This window comes from Rattus norvegicus, chromosome 5 (genome assembly GCF_021556685.1).
Source record: "Rattus norvegicus strain SHRSP/BbbUtx chromosome 5, alternate assembly SHRSP_T2T, whole genome shotgun sequence".
Classification (NCBI taxonomy): Eukaryota; Metazoa; Chordata; class Mammalia; order Rodentia; family Muridae; genus Rattus; species Rattus norvegicus.
Genome location: NC_141538.1, coordinates 138,148,812 through 138,165,907, shown reverse-complemented (window position 1 = coordinate 138,165,907; position 17,096 = coordinate 138,148,812). Strand labels below are relative to the sequence as shown.

The 17,096-nt window shown below is 46.2% G+C and overlaps 2 protein-coding genes across 9 annotated transcripts in view; one reads left to right on the top strand and one right to left on the bottom strand.

Annotated features, from left to right (window-relative positions):
- Nucleotides 1-7,883: 7,883 nt before the first annotated feature.
- On the bottom strand, nt 7,884-12,501 carry Ebna1bp2 (EBNA1 binding protein 2). 2 transcript variants are annotated; one of them, XM_087660048.1, is made up of 10 exons: nt 12,466-12,501; nt 12,310-12,410; nt 12,151-12,234; nt 11,783-11,955; nt 11,121-11,244; nt 10,144-10,233; nt 9,823-9,898; nt 9,493-9,589; nt 8,181-8,343; nt 7,884-8,045 (listed from the first exon to the last, which is right to left on the bottom strand). In XM_087660048.1, coding segments are annotated over exons 1-10 (960 nt in total). In that variant the 5' UTR covers nt 12,467-12,501; the 3' UTR covers nt 7,884-7,994. The 2 variants fall into 2 exon arrangements, with proteins under 2 accessions (XP_087516174.1, NP_001008721.1); NM_001008721.1 differs by lacking the exon at nt 12,466-12,501 and having other exon boundaries at nt 12,310-12,449.
- A 17-nt stretch (nt 12,502-12,518) lies between these two features.
- Nucleotides 12,519-17,096, top strand: part of Cfap57 (cilia and flagella associated protein 57) — a 73,967-nt gene continuing 69,389 nt past the window's right edge. For 5 of the 7 annotated variants that reach the window (NR_197173.1, NR_197174.1, NM_001431243.1 and 2 more), the window contains 2 exon segments: nt 12,522-12,631; nt 12,957-13,118. Coding sequence is in view for 3 of the 7 variants with exons in the window: in NM_001431243.1 (NP_001418172.1) it covers nt 12,962-13,118 (157 nt within the window). In the remaining 4 variants the exon portion in view is untranslated. 7 annotated transcript variants of the gene reach the window in all.

Here is a 17,096-nt window from a genome sequence, read left to right as displayed (position 1 = left end):
AGTCTAACATTTTTTTCAAGTACAGAGCTACAAGGAAAGCTTAAAGAAAAGTGAAATTACTGAATTTTGAGATATACCATCATTGCAGCGTTTCCTTTGATTTGACTGTAAAGAAACAGTCAAGGATTTCCTCTGGAAACCCCCCTGCCCCCCCAAAAAAATGCTTCTGAAGAGAACATTCCCCCTCTTGACGTTAACACCATCAGCTTGACAGGATCACTTGGCATTGCCTGTGGGGGTTATCTAGGGTAGGCTAGCCTCTGTGCATGCCTGTGAGAGTGTCTGGGTTAGCTTCTGGGGACACCTGTGAATGGTATCTTTTTTCTTTTTTTTTTTTTCTTTTTTTTTTGGTTCTTTTTTTTTCCGGAGCTGGGGACTGAACCCAGGGCCTTGCGCTTCCTAGGCAAGCGCTCTACCACTGAGCTAAATCCCCAACCCCCTGTGAATGGTATCTTGATTAAGTTGTTGTAGTGGGAAGATGCTCACTAGACGTGGGCTGCCTTCCTGGCTATCTTTGTAAGGTGACCAGTTTGCTCCCACTCCTACTGCTGTGAATTCCCTGCCATGACACACTACTGTAAGTCAAAAATAAACTCTTAAATTGCTGCCTCGTCAGGGCTTTTTAATATTTTGGGGGTTTGTTTTGTTTTAAAGCACAGCAACAAGACACGTAACACTCTTAATATATGCAGATCTCATCCTTGGAGCTTCATTGCTCTGAGAATACAGGACGCATAAGGTCTGGTTATGGATCAGTTCTATACTCTAGCACAGAAGGCTCTGTGTGAACAACCGTGGACTGGTATACATAATGAGATCAGCATGGTGTGCAAGGTCCTTATAGCTGCAACACAGAGCCATGGTCCTGTTGCCTGAATCACAAAGGAAATACTATGCACCACTCCCAGGTTGGGAAGGGAGAGGCTCATCTTCCTTTGGATGGTTTGGAAACTTCAGCAGATAAAAAATCCAAGTATCCGCTCTCCTTGTTTTCTGTGTCTTTGTTTTTGTTGGCCCAAAGAAGCCTTTACCCTCCCCGTGTCACCAAAGTCTCCACCACCCAGAGCAACACCATGTGAACACTGTCAACAGCAGCTCGGAAGTAGCACTGGGTGGCCGGGTGTCATTTGATTTGATTTGTCAGTTCACACATATGCATTTCAGGCCCAAAGACTTCTACTGCATACCTTATACTGAAAACACTGAAAGATCCTACTGGTCATCCAGTCAGTTATCAATTTGTAATGCATTCCAATCATTTGAGTACCTAAGAAGTTGAGTTGAGGGGCAGAAGTGAACCTTTATAATATAAAAAATTACGTGTGTTCTGATTGCATGAATGTGTACTCTGTGTGTTCCTGGTACCTGTGGAGGCCAATAGCAAGCATCAGATCTCTAGAACTGAAGTTGTCAGCCATGTGGGTGCTGGGAATCCTCTGGAAGAGCAACCATTAACTGCTGAGCTCTCTCCAGTCCTCTGATTAAGGTTAATTCTGAAAGGGATTGTGGTGTTCCTACAGGTCTGTTCCTTTTCATAGTCAACATATTTCTGCTCTCACCTTTCCCCAAATCACCCCGTCTAGTTGTCTTTAATGGTGATCATTCAATGCAGAAAATTTGTAAAACTAATGTGCGTTTAGTAGGCTATAATGTAAAACAGCTCACTATGATCCAAGTGTCATCTGTCTTACCACATCACTTGTGACACTGAGTAAGCTTTTCTTTTTGGTTCAGACTGAACCCAGGATGCAATAAGCTGGTGCTCTTCCATAAAGCATCCTTTTCTCAAAATTACACTTTGTATTGTCATGTGTGTCCACACGGGGAGGACAGAGGTCAACTTGAAGGAGCTGGTTCTGCCCTACCACCATGTGGATCCCTGGGACTGAACCCAAGACATCAGGTTTAGCAGCAAGCACCTTTAACCACTGAGCCATCTCATTGGCCCCACCCTTTTACCATGACAAATTGCCTTTCTATCTCCAGTCTGGATTCCCACCCAACATTTTAACCATTTGTGCTTTCACCATCATGAAGTCTCTGAAGGTTTTTTTTTCTTCATTAAAGTCTGTTGCTAATGTCACGTCTTTGGGAACATCACTGTGTTCCTCTGCTGTATCTCTGAGTAGATGTCTCAAGTCTAGAGACACCCCAACACCAGCTATTTCCATAGTAACACCGCTGTTTGCTGTGTGGCACAAGAAGGCAACAGAACTACACTGTGCTGTCCATGAGTCTTTAAAATGGGTAGCAGGCAGAATGACAACCACAGACAGACTCTGAAAAGGTGTGGAGGTCACCAAGCTGAGCTTTTCATATAATGATGCTGTAGACTGAAGAACTGCCGAGTGGTTCCCATGTAACAGAACCGCTCCCAGCAACACGTAAGGGACAGAAATTTCATTGGCAAGTGAAATCCATGCACGTCGCAACTGTACAGAGCACAAAGTACAAATGTCCTGCCTTGGGAACAGCCTCCCTTTCAAGGCATGGCAATACTTTCCTTCAAGCAATATGGATACTGCTGTGTGTACTGGTCAATTTATTCTCAGGGATGGAGTACGAGGACATGAGGGTAGTCCTACAAAAGAAACTGAGTCAGTAAAATGGATTCTGCTTATCTGCCTTTGCTCAATAAAAGGGGAGAAAGTCACTTCTAAGCCTTATATAAAAGGCTGTTACATTCATAACTTACCATGGCAAACCATTTTCCTAAATCGTATGTTCCACACAGAACTCAAAGCTTCTGCTTCTGAAGCTCACGCTTTAATAATGAGATGTTATACTACTAGACTCTGGAGATGCTGTTAACTGTTAATATCAGGTCTTCTGAAAACACACCTGTGTGACCAGAACTTTTAGCTGAAATGAACTCATCAAAACTATTTGCTTTTAGAAATTCACTAGCATATAAAACCAGAACTGTCCCGTGTGTGCACCAGTGTGCCCTAAGAAAACATGAAAGTCTTCTTCCTAGTAATACATGCAGTTCTTATTTTCAGTTTTCTTAAAAACAAAGCATGAAAACTGCAAAGCTTCTGTAAGGCAAAGGACACTGTGGTTAGGACAAAACGGCAACCAACAGATTGGGAAAAGATCTTTACCAACCCTACAACAGATAGAGGCCTTATATCCAAAATATACAAAGAACTCAAGAAGTTAGACCGCAGGGAAACAAATAACCCTATTAAAAAATGGGGTTCAGAGCTAAACAAAGAATTCACAGCTGAGGAATGCCGAATGGCTGAGAAACACCTAAAGAAATGTTCAACATCTTTAGTCATAAGGGAAATGCAAATCAAAACAACCCTGAGATTTCACCTCACACCAGTGCGATTGGCTAAGATCAAAAACTCAGGTGACAGCAGATGCTGGCGAGGTTGTGGAGAAAGAGGAACACTCCTCCATTGTTGGTGGGATTGCAGACTGGTAAAACCATTCTGGAAATCAGTCTGGAGGTTCCTCAGAAAATTGGACATTGAACTGCCTGAGGATCCAGCTATACCTCTCTTGGGCATATACCCAAAAGATGCCTCAACATATAAAAGAGACACGTGCTCCACTATGTTCATAGCAGCCTTATTTATAATAGCCAGAAAATGGAAAGAACCCAGATGCCCTTCAACAGAGGAATGGATACAGAAAATGTGGTACATCTACACAATGGAATACTACTCAGCTATCAAAAACAACGAGTTTATGAAATTCGTAGGCAAATGGTTGGAACTGGAAAATATCATCCTGAGTGAACTAACCCAATCACAGAAAGACATACATGGTATGCACTCATTGATAAGTGGCTATTAGCCCAAATGCTTGAATTACCCTAGATCCCTAGAACAAACGAAACTCAAGACGGATGATCAAAATGTGAATGCTTCACTCCTTCTTTAAATGAGGAAAAAGAATACCCTTGGCAGGGAAGGGAGAGGCAAAGATTAAAACAGAGACTGAAGGAACACCCATTCAGAGCCTGTCCCACATTTGGCCCATACATATACAGCCACCCAATTGGACTAGATGGATGAAGCAAAGAAGTGCAGACCGACAGGAGCCGGATGTAGATCGCTCCTGAGAGACACAGCCAGAATACAGCAAATACAGAGGCGAATGCCAGCAGCAAACCACTGAACTGAGAATAGGTCCCCTATTGAAGGAATCAGAGAAAGAACTGGAAGAGCTTGAAGGGGCTCGAGACCCCAAAAGTACAACAATGCCAAGCAACCAGAGCTTCCAGGGACTAAGCCACTACCTAAAGACTATACATGGACTGACCCTGGACTCTGACCCCATAGGTAGCAATGAATATCCTAGTAAGAGCACCAGTGGAAGGGGAAGCCCTGGGTCCTGCTAAGACTGAACCCCCAGTGAACTAGTCTATGGGGGGAGGGCGGCAATGGTGGGAGGGTTGCGAGGGGAACACCCATAAGGAAGGGGAGGGGGGAGGGGGATGTTTGCCCGGAAACCGGGAAAGGGAATAACACTCGAAATGTATATAAGAAATACTCAAGTTAATAAAAAAAAAAAAAAAAAAAATATTTTTACATGACAAAATAACCAGTGAACTCAGGAAAAAAACAATCCAGTTATATTATGTAATTTAAAATGTTACTTAAATTGGTTGTTTTGTAAGATTCAAAGCAAACGACAAATTGTTTTAATAAAATGTTTGCTGGAGTTTGTTAAGAGTCCAAAAAAAAAAAAAAAAAAAAAAAAAAAACAAAGCATGATTCCAGCACAATGAGAGGAGAGTGGAGACCAGCTGGTTACTACTGCATTAGCAGCAGAACCCAGCACCAGAAGGGGCCACATGACACACCTGAGGGCTCTCACAAGCATCCAGCATCTCCAACCCAACCAGCAAGGCTCAGCAGACACTAAGGAAAGCTGCCCCTGTATGCAGACACCACTGTCCCCCAGGGGCTTAAATGCTGAAGGTACACAATCCTTTAGGTGGTGGGATAAGGAGATCCTTTAAGAGATGAGTCCTAGGCAAAGATTAAAACAGAGGCAGAAGGAACACCCATTCAGACCCTGCCCCACATGTGGCCCATACATATATAGCCACCCAATTAGACAAGATGGATGAAGCAAAGAAGTGCAGGCCGACAGGAACCGGATGTAGATCTCTCCTGAGAGACACAGCCAGAATACAGCAAATACATAGGCGAATGCCATCATTAAACCACTGAACTGAGAATGAGACCCCCGTTGAAGGAATCAGAGAAAGGACTAGAAGAGCTTGAAGAGGCTTAAGACCCCATATGAACAACAATGCCAAGCAACCAGAGCTTCCAGGGACTAAGCCACTACTCAAAGACTATACATGGGCTGACCCTGGACTCTAACCTCATAGGTAGCAATGAATATCCTAGTAAGAGCACCAGTGGAAGGGGAAGCCCTTGGTCCTGCTAAGACTGAACCCCCAGCGAACGTGATTGTTGGGGGGAGGGCGGTAATGGGGGGAAGGATGGGGAGGGGAATACTCATACAGAAGGGGAGGGGGATGTTGGCCAGGAAAGGGAATAACATTCGAAATGTAAATAAGAAATACTCAAGTTAATAAAGAAAAAATGGGGAAAAAAAAAAAAGAGATGAGTCCTAGGGGCAGGTACTGGGTCACAGGGGTGTTGACATTGGTGGAGTGGGTACCTGTGTCAAATTTAGTTCTTACAAAAGCAAGTTAAACAAGGCCGGCCCCACAACCTCTGCTTCCTCTAAGACCTTCCATCATCATGCCACCACAGGGCCATGCTGCCCTCCTCAGATTAGAAGGAATGGTATACCATCTTGTTCCTAAACTGACCAAAGTTGAGGTAAATAACCCTTCTTTATGAAGTACTTCCAACTCAGATATTTTGATAGAGCAACAAAATTTTAGTGTTTTAGTTAGGGTTTGCATTGCGATGAAGAAACAACATGACCAACCTCTTATACGGACATTTCATTGGGGCTGTTACAGGTTGACGTTCAGTCCTTTATCATCAAGGCAAGAGCAGGGCAGAGTCCAGGCAGGCATGGTGCTGCTGAAGAGTTCTACATCTTCATCTGAAGGCTGCTAGAACACTGGCTCCCATCTGGAGGAGCTAGGAGGAGGGTCTCACTGTCCACCCCCAGTGACATACTTCGTCCAACAAGGTCACACTGACTTCAACAAGACCAGAGTTCTTAATAGTGCCATTCCCTGGGCCAAGCATATGCAAACCACCACAGGTACATTTCTACAAAACACCAGCAAAATAATCCCAAACGAGGGACTGCTTAAGGGTATAGAATATAGAGTTGCACCTTAATTGTGAAGTGGGCAATGTTTTACTCGTGAAAGGGAGACAGGGTAGAAAGGGCTCTAAATCCAAGTGTCTACTGGACGGGGGTGGGGAAGGGGTTGTGAAATCCACAGCCATCTGCTCTTTCAGAAGCAGGAAACTCTAGACACAAGGCAGTGAGAATGAGACACAAGTGTCCATTATCTTGACTGATTACCACCAACACACTGTACACACTATAGCCACAAATACCTTTTTTGACCGGACACGCCAGCAAGTCTGCAATCCCAGCACTTGGGAGGGAGAGGGTAAGGATCAGCTTGAGGCCAGCTTGGGCTACAGTTTGAGAACATCCCAAACAAAATATAATTTGGAGCCAAATGTCCAAGGAAAAAAATAGTTCAAACAGGATGAAGGGGACAGAAAAAACTATTCTCAAAAATTACCACTCCCATCCTAGAAACATCAGGACACCGTCAGTGTGGGAAAGCTGGCATTCCAGGAACATCAGGACACCGTGACTGGGGGAGAGCTGACGTTCCGGGGACATCAGGACACTGTGACTGGGGGAGCTGACGTTCCAGGGACATCAGGACACTGTGACTGGGGGAACTGGCATTCCGGGGACATCAGGACACCGTGACTGGGGGAGAGCTGACATGGGGACATCAGGATACTGTGACTGGGGGAAAACTGGCATTCCGGGGATGATAAAATGGCAGGGAGGGGTTACTAGGCAGTTTTCCAAAATAGAAAACATCAGTCTGTCAGGCACACACCTTTAATCCCAGCACTCAGGAGGCAGAGGCAGGCGTTGTCTGTTGATTTTAAGCATACTTGGTCTACAAAGTAAGTTCCAGGACAGCCAGGGCTACACCAAGAAACCCTGATTTGAAAAACAACAAAATAGTTTTAAAGCCTGACTCTTAATACCATAATTACAGAATAAACACCAGCCCAGAAAGCAGAGCACCATAGGCTTCCCACGTCAGAAGAGCTTAGGAGAGAAGGACAGGGAATGAGAAGTCCCACGGCTACGGGAGGCAGCAGGACAAGGGGTGGGGCCACAATTCATATCGGTCAAATTAAAGTCAGTTTCAGAATGGGAGGTGGAAGTTTTAGCTGTGTCCTTTCTTTAAAAGATCCTAAAAGTGGTGCATAGCAAAAGGCAAAAACTAAGAAAGGAAAATACCCGGCCCAAGAAGTAAGGGACCAATCTGGATGGCCTAACAGAGACCATGTGACAGTTTATGCCAGACCTGGGCTCTCACAGGAAACTGGAGGAATGGCTGTGGCAGTTCAGGGACTCAGGTAAAAGGAGAGTTTGGAGAATGAGGAAAAAGTGAGGTGTAGGTTCAACCTGAAGCTACCGAAAGAAAGGTGTTACCAATAAACAGCAATATTCTTCTAGTCAAGAAAGACTATCTCTGTGCAGTCCTGGCCATCCTACAACTCCCTCTATAGACCAGGCTGGCCTTGAACTCCACACAGATGGCCTGCCTCTGCCTCCCAAGTGCTGGGATTAAAGGTGTGAACTACCACAGCTGAGGAGCAGCAATATTTTTTAATGTGCAAACTTCTCCATCTTTTAAAAAGTATCTGGTTTTGACCCAAGAGTATCTTTCTTCCATAGGTTTAATTTATTAAAATAATTTCCTACAAAAATCAGGACGAACACTGAGTGTGCTGTGCATCCTTCTCCTGGTTCTTTACACAGGACAGTGCTGTTCAGCGGGTTTTGCTTTTCAGTTTCTGTCTGGTACGTTTTCCGGGTCTCTTCTGCACAGACAAAACAAAGACCACATGTTGTCACACACAGCACTTGGCCTTCAGTGCCAGGGTGAGGAGGCGGCAAGGGGGGTAGAAAGGGGGTTGAGAAGGGACTGATCAGCCCCCCCGCCCCCCCTCACTTACGTTTGCCCCTTTCTTCCCAGGCCTTCTGGGGCCCTTGCCATGAGCCACCTTGCCCCGGAAGCTGGAGACATCGTCGTAGCTCTCCCGTGTGTTCCATTTGGAGCCTTTCTTCTTTCCGCCAAAACCAAACTTCTGATTTTTGTATCTTCGTTTGGCATTGGGCCTGGAAAAGGTGTTCCCAGGGATAATACACTGTAAACCCCACAAGCCTTCTGGATGGGTGACAGCTGCAAGCTCGTCTCTGTGGTCCTTAGGGCTCTCCTTGGCTTTTACTCTACAAACCACCCAGGCAAACTCATCTGTTCATGAAATAACTCCAGAGAAAGAAAACCAACAAAGAAAAGGCAGAAAGGATCTATAAACAGCGCTGCCAGCTTCCTGTTTCCACTGGCATCCATTGTAATTTAATCAGGCTAGTTCAGCCCTCATGGACAAAACAACAGTTAGCACACAGATGAAACAAGCTTTAAAAACTTCTCAAATTCTGTCTAGCCAAACCATGCCGCCTCTCCTCTTAGACTGGCTCCAGTTCCTTAGAAATGCCAACTTGCCATTGGTACCTCCTACCACCAGGCCAGCACAGAGCTCTCCCTGCTTGCCTAACATCTTAATCAGCCCTTGCTCCCTGGGGCTGCTGTGGAAGTGGAGACTAAACCTCCACTTCCCTAACTACCTTTTATGTACACACACAACTCTCTTACCTTCTCAAACCAGGAGCATGACTGAGTCAAATCAGTCTGTCCCCCTAATGCCAACAGGATGAAGGTTCCCTACGTCCTGGCCTCTCATCTCTGTGCCTCTGCTCAGCCAAGGTCTTCCTGCCCTGATGTTCATGTCCCTCACATTAGGCTTGGGTAGGGTGGTTCACCAGGATGCCATGCCCACACTATGCCGGGACAGGCCACACTAAAGCCCTGATATGTCCACCTGTACGGAGAGTGATTATGTAAAGCTTCACAGCACTGAGGCACAAAGCGCTGCCTCACAGTGAATGAAGCAAGTACAGGGGGTGCTCGAAGCCTCCCTCCTAGTGGTGTCTGGACCAAGATCTGATTTCTCTGACTGGACTCCCCACCATCCCTCTGAGGGTCATGGAGTAGAAGAGTCATTTGACACTCACCTCAAATGATCCAGGTACTAACTTCTACCTTCAAACATTGCTATAGTCAGGGACACACCCCACAGTGTCTGACCCTTGAGGGGCAGTACCCCACACTGGAGGCCTTCCCTGGGGAGTTCCTTCACCAGACTGACTGTTGTCCATCACAAGACTCGAATCACAAGACAAAACCAAACTGAAACCCTTACTTACCCTTTACTTATCTGCTGGCCTTTAGCTCCTCCTGCCTTTGCACCTCGTTCCACAGGCTTCTGATCGCCCTCAAGGAAATCCAGCTTATCAGAGAAGCCTGTGTAGGGAAGAGCATTGCCATTAGCACCAGTGTGTGTCTGGGAGCATTCAAGACATGCCTGCTATTCCCTAACTGCATCTGAAGGAGCACATCTTGTTCCCCACAACATTTCCCAAACATAAGCCTAGCAGATGAAAGCCAAGATAACTCCAAAGAACTAGAGAATCCCTTCGCTTCTAAGGCACTGATACGCAGGTTTCCCTACATTCTTAGCAGACAGACACGCTGACCTTTCTGGTACTTCTTGATGGCATTCATCATATGCGCTTTCTCCTGCTGCCTCTTCTGAAGGACCTCAGTTTGCACCTGTGAGACAGATACATGGTTAGTCCTGCATCCCAAACCGTGACTCCAGACACTGCCAGCTCAGCCGCCGCTACCACACTATGTTGGATACACCCAGGTGTGCCACAGTGCCAAGTGAACCTGTGTTTGGGGACACCAGCAGACACTTTATCAGGATCAAACATGCACAGGGCCAGAACCAAACCCCACCACGATCAGCCCTGGCGTGCCCGGCGGTGCCATTCCACACAGGTGCCCTTTCTCACCTTCTTTCCGTATTTCCTAAGCGCTCGAAGTTGCTTGGCCTTTTCAGATTTCTCCATGGCAGCCTGTTTAGTCTGCAGCTTCTGTCGAATCTAAAGCACGGGATGTTGTTAGGCACTATCTGGAGCACACTAGAAGGGGGCTCCAAGTTTTACTAGCTCTGAAAGCTTCCACATTAAGGACAATACAGTCCTAAAGCTGAGTGTCAGTGGGCAGCCACTGCTGAGAAGCGGCCCTGCCTCTCCAGACAGGCATGTTCCGTCACAAAGCTGCCTGCTTGTCACACAGGACCTGTTTCCCCAAAGACTAAGGCTAAACTTGAGCCTTCTCCTCTAATGGCCCACCTATGTAATAAAGTTCCTGCACACTCACACCTTGCCTCTTCAATCACACACACACTGTACTGACAGTGTTTGTTATCAGTGTGACTGTGAGAGAGAGACGATCTGTGCTCGTCTCACACGGGCAGCTTCTTGGGGTACGACCTGTAATTCTCTAAGATGAAGACTGAGACCAATGGTACAATTTAAATACATCCTGGGTGGGACATTGAGTTTTTTTCTCCCAAAGTTGAATGAAGATCAAATCCCCCTAACTCTAAATCATACCATATCTTAGCTAGATATCAAGCCTTCAGTTCTAGAAAGCTAAAGGCCCAGAGAAGAAAAATCGGTCTAGAAGCAATAGTATTCTTGGCATTGCTGGACCCAGAACTATAAGACTACTGTGTCTGTACCATTCCACTCACCCTGCCAGAGAGGAAATACACAAGCCTTCTTATTGCAAGGACCACACTTCTTCCAGACCGTCTCTCCCTAATTTATCTAAGTGACTGCCATGCCTCTGAAGCAGAGACTATAGAAATACTAGTTACAAATAGTATAAATCTTTGTTTCCTTTTTGAAAGACTACAGGAAATGAGCCAGCTGGAACGAATAGACTTCAGGAGAAACCTCCGCTTTCCAGAGGAAAAACTTACCTTTTGCATCTGTTGATCAGACTTGGCCATTTCTGCAAAATAATCAGTGGGCCTCTTCGTAGGGACTTGGAGCTGGTGGAGTCGGGGTAATACTGCAAGCACAGCAGCCTGGGCCTGGCGGTAGCTGAAATTACAGGACAGAGTGATATGAGGGGAGGGGAGGGAAGAGGCATTCGCTTCTTCTTACTGCCTCTCAGAAGTTAACTAACCTCAGAGCTGTCGCATCCCACCTTCACTGGCAAGATAAAACAAACGAGTCAACTAAAACTCCACTAATTTCGTATATAACTGAAATTTCACTTTATGTTTATTTAGAAAGGGAAAATACTTCCAAGAATAAGAAGGTTTAAAACGAGCTTATTAAAAAATATTGAGCAAACTATGAACTGTTTCCCAATCGTTACAGAAAGACCACTCAAGCACTCCCTAGGCAAAGGTCTATTCTGACGATTGGAGGCACCCAGATTTCAAATGAATTATTTTTGAAACATCCCTCAAGCAGGGTGCTGGTTAAATGGTGACCAAGAATCTATTCTTTCAACCAGAGGAACCCCCCTAGCTCCACTCTCTTGGCTCATGCTAACTCCCCAGTGCCCCTGAGGTTGCAGACACACTAAGATCCTCCTTCTGTAACTCTGTAGAAGGACCCACAACAAACGTACAAACTCATTTCCCTCTGGAAGTCGTCTTCTGGATTAACACCTTTCTTCTGGTCCTTGTTCTGGGGTGTTGACTGAGTTTCACTGGCTTCAGGCACAGGACCCAGGGTCACATCGAGCCTTTCAACCCACTCCAGATCCCGTTTGAATTCAGCCAAGCACTGCTTCAGGCCATTCTAGATAAAGTCAGACACGGCACTCATGAGAACCGCGACTCTGTCTCCCTCAAACCCAAAGTCCTATGCTCAAATACCCGCAAGGATGACGCCCGCTGCGCAGGGGTACATCTGTCCCACAAGAATCGGTCTCCCAAGAAGCACAGCGCCTGTGCACATCCCGTTCCAAGGACCCCGACCCTCGCACGAGCTCACCTCGTCATTCACCGCCTTCTTCGGCTTCTCTAGCACGACATTGAGGCCTGGCTTTAGGAGTCCGCGGGAAAACGCATCCTGCAACTATAGACCGGGACGCCTCAGTACCGAAGAGCTAAATAAAGTTCCCGTTCCACCCCCTACCCCGCTAGCGTCTACCTCTTGATCTGAGGCCAGGCACTCATCCGACCCGGAGTCCGAGTCTGAGAGCGGAGGGGTGTCCATCTCGCGGCTTCCCGCCCCGCGAGGTTCGGCTGCCACTCCACGTGCCAGCAAGACGCACCAGCGCCAGCAACTTCTCCACTAGCCTCTGGCTTTTCAACAAGTACTTCCGCTTCCGGGTGCAGAGCCAAACTTCCGGTTTTCTCGTTGCTATAGGAACTGCTCTGGCGTTTGGGCGTGCCCGGATTGCTCCGGCTCTTTAGGAAGAACACCTGCGGGTCGCTACGTTGTATAGTAATCCAGAGTCGTGAAGCAAGAGGTGAATAGTTTCTCTGGGGTCCACCTAAAGGCCTGGAGGCGTTGGGAGTGCATGGGAGGAAGGCAAAGCTTGGAAAGAGCCCCGGGAGTGGGCTGAAGAGGAAGAGGAGCCTGGGGGCGGGGCGATGGAGGGGCGAGGCGGGGTCAGGGTGGGGCGGGCCCAGGGTGGGGCGGGGCCATGGGTGGGGCAGGGAGATACACTCTTATGTCTTTACTCCCACCCGCCTGCCTCTTTTTTTATATATTTGGTTGTGAGCCTAGCCTTTAACGGCTGGGCCATCTCTCCAGCCCCTCTTTTTTTAATCTTTTACAATACTCTTTGACAGGTACCATGTCCACCGTGGTAGCTCAGTCGCTTCATGTTTTTGGTCTTCGGTCTCACGTGACCAACAACATCTTCTTCTTCGATGAACAGATCGTTATATTTCCTTCAGGAAATCACTGTGTGAAGTACAATCTAGATCAGAAATGGCAAAAATTCATTGCAGGTAAAAAAAGAAAAGAAAAGAAAAGAAAAAAAACCCACCCTTCCCATCCTGACACATACATTTAAAGGCATGTGCTGCACAGAACCGCACAATCTCAACGATTGGGAAGATCTTTTTTTTTTTTTTAATAACTGGGTTATCCACATAGTTTTATAAATGCAGACAAAATAAATGTCGATTTACACTGTTTAATCTTAGATTAACCCAACTCAAGTAGCCAGAATGACACATAAAATAACACTCATTTTAAAAGTACTTTTTCGGGTTGGGGATTTAGGTCAGTGGTAGAGCACTTGCCTAGCAAGCCTAAGGCCCTGGGTTCGGTCCTCAGCTCCGAAAAAAAGAAGAAAAAAAAAAAAGTACTTTTTCACAGTGACAAAGAAGAGTTATTTTAAACAGTGGTTTTTCTTGCATTCTCCTGCAGTCGGGTTTGTCCTCACCAGAAACCTCTTTTGAGTCTAATAGTTTCGAGAGTTCATGACCTTCATCAAACCCTCGTATGATGGAGACACTGGAAATTTTATCTTAAGTGACAAATAACCTCCCTTAGAACCTACCTCCTGTTTTCTGTTTACATTAGTCTGGGCAATGATATTCATATTTCCCCACTTTTTTTGCATTGACCATTTTTATTGCTTCATATGCATATGTAATAGACCACACTACATATATGTAATCCTTAATGAGTTACTATTACATAAAGACCTGTGCCCCCAGACACCCAGGATCAGCCAGTTTCAGAGCTTCTTCATTCCACTCAACCCATCCCCACACCCACACCAGCCTATCTTGGGTCTTACACAGTTTAACCACACATCTGTGTAACCTTATACAAAGTATGCGCTTGCTTTCACAATTTTTCTATTTGTTACAAATGGAATAATAGTCTTTCTGTTGCACACATATAACTGAGTCCATTTCATTGCAATATGGCATTCCAATTTGGGAATGCAAATACACAGACATTATATAGCCATTCTAGATTTGACTGCCATGGGGAAAATAACAATTATTTGCTATTAGAAACATAACCACTCTTACATTCACACATCTGCAAAGATTTTCCAGGACACACACCAAAACTAAGATTACTGATAAATGTGACCATATTGGTTTATAAATCCCCACCAACAATGCATAAGGGTCCCTGTCACCCCACTCTCATTAACCCTTGGTATTGTCCAACTTCCTTTTGTGTATGTGTGTAATCCTAGTAATCCAAAAAAAGTAATCTTGTTGTTTTGGATACATGTCTACATTACTAATTAAGATGAATATCTTTTCATATATTTATGGAATATCCTTAATTTTATGTTAATAGTTTTACCAATTTTTCAATTACTTTTGTAAGGTTTTGTTCTAAGGGGTAATTCTCTCATTTAGTTATAGACACATTTTAAATATTCTATATGCTAAACATTTGTCAGGTATATGTGTTAGAAATAATTAGCCAAGTGGTGCCTTTAATCCCAGAACTGGGGAGGCAGGGGCAGATTGATCTCTGAGTTCAAGGCCAGCCTGTTCTGCAGAGTGAGTTCCAGGACAGCCAGGGCTACACAGAGAAACCCTGTCTCAGAAAACAAAAACAAAATAAAGCTAAGTGTTAGGGTTAGTGGGGTTCCACGTCTGCTCATCCACAGGGCACAGCTGCTGGGGAGGCAGGTGTCACCGTCTATTGCATTGGGGGCCCTGGGTATGGATCAGGACACAGGGGATGCAGAGCAAAGGCAGAAGCAACTGCACGCAGTTGCAAGCTTTATTAATCCTTATATAGATATGAATATGCATTGCCTCGATTTCCATTTTGGCAAGATACCATAAGATTGTTATTCCCACCATACCAGGAACAACTGAGGCAAGACTAAACAAAGAAATAAGACTAAACAAAGGCTTCTCAAAATATTCATATAACAAATCATCCCTCTTCTTATTATCAAAATATACTCACCATAACCAAGAGAGCATGAGAGCCACTTCCACCGAAATAGGACACAGCAGAACATATTTTAAGGTCAAATGAGAAAAATATTTTCTTCTCAAGGGTGGCATTCCAGCCCCTACTTGCACCCATCACCAGTCCTTACTTGGCCCTGCCTGGGAGCATCTCTATGCCTCCACAGGCAGGATTTGAAGTTTGACTGTGTGCTTAGTCCCAGTGCTGTAGGGAAGCCATGGGGTCCCCAGGCCTGCAAGGAGGTTAGGCTATCTGGTTGTCAGGCTCTCTGGCATCCAGGCACTGCTAGGGTGCAGCGGAAGAGCTGAGAAAAGTGGGGGGGCTTGACTCAGGTGGATCTGGACTTGGTGACAGCCATTGTGGCTGGGAGCACAGAGAGGCCTTCTACAGGAGATTAGATGGTGGCTCTGTAAGTGAAGGCCTTCTCCATGGCTCCCCATGGTGGATCTGGATGAAAAGAGGCAGTCCATGGTTTTAAGGCATTTATTGTCATGGTGGAAAGGGGATGTGTAGAACCATACCCCACTTCTCAGGGTGGGCCTGAGATTAAATACCTTTCTCAGGGAGGAGTGTCTGGGAAGGAAAGTTCATTGGCTAAGTCTCCAGGCCTTAGGTACCTCATTATAATGGAGATCTGTCTTGAGTCTACAAGACCTGTGGTCACATCCTCTACCTGTGGAGGGGCTTGGGGCATTGCCCTTACATGACTGATGGCCACAAATCGATGGAGGGCTGTGACAGGGGCCTGGTGCCTGGAAGTCAGGTGAAACACCTACAGTCCCTTCAGGGTCACTGGGGTTTCAGGCCTTAGCTCAAATGGGAACCAGGGTGCCTCTCCCAGTCCCACGAGAAAGAAAGAAATATTTCCTTTCTGAAGCCTGTGCTTTTATTCTTCCTTGTGGTATCTATGAATAAACAATAATTCTTAGTTTTAATGAAGTAAAAGTCATCAAATACCATGTAAATATTCTGCAAGAATGAACCGTATTAACTAAAGACATGGCTAAGTAGGTAAAGCACTCTCCAGGCATGTGTGAGGACCTAAAGTTGAACCCACATAAAGCCAGGAGTGGGAGCACACATCTGTAACCCCATTGCTTCTGTGGAAAGATGGAGACTCCACAGAAGCCTGTGAGCCAGCTAGCCTGGCATGCACAGCAGAGAACTGCAAAGAGACCCTGCCTCACTCCAGGATGTCTGTCCTCTCACCCACACTCCTGGATGTCTGTCCTCTCACCTCCACTCCTGGATGTCTGTCCTCTCACCTCCACTCCTGGATGTCTGTCCTCTCACCCACACTCCTGGATGTCTGTCCTCTCACCTCCACTCCTGGATGTCTGTCCTCTCATCCACACTCCTGGATGTCTGTCCTCTCACTCACACTCCTGGATGTCTGTCCTCTCACCCACACTCCTGGATGTCTGTCCTCTCACCTCCACTCCTGGATGTCTGTCCTCTCATCCACACTCCTGGATGTCTGTCCTCTCACCTCCACTCCAGGATGTCTGTCCTCTCATCCACACTCCTGGATGTCTGTCCTCTCACCTCCACTCCTGGATGTCTGTCCTCTCATCCACACTCCTGGATGTCTGTCCTCTCATCCACACTCCTGGATGTCTGTCCTCTCATCCACACTCCTGGATGTCTGTCCTCTCATCCACACTCCTGGATGTCTGTCCTCTCATCCACACTCCTGGATGTCTGTCTTCTCACCTCCACTCCTGGATGTCTGTCCTCTCATCCACACTCCTGGATGTCTGTCCTCTCACCTCCACTCCTGGATGTCTGTCCTCTCACCTCCACTCCTGGATGTCTGTCCTCTCACCCACACTCCTGGATGTCTGTCCTCTCATCCACACTCCTGGATGTCTGTCCTCTCACCTCCACTCCTGGATGTCTGTCCTCTCATCCACACTCCTGGATGTCTGTCCTCTCATCCACACTCCTGGATGTCTGTCCTCTCATCCACACTCCTGGATGTCTGTCCTCTCACCTCCACTCCTGGATGTCTGTCCTCTCATCCA

Bases quoted from the DNA above. Each gene is read 5' to 3' on its own strand.
- Ebna1bp2 (XM_087660048.1), bottom strand. The intron at 9,899-10,143 runs GTGAGAAAGGGC...TCTGTCTCACAG, and splicing joins TTAGGAAATACGGAAAGAAG to GTGCAAACTGAGGTCCTTCA. The intron at 9,590-9,822 runs GTCAGCGTGTCT...TTCCCTACACAG, and splicing joins CATCAAGAAGTACCAGAAAG to GCTTCTCTGATAAGCTGGAT.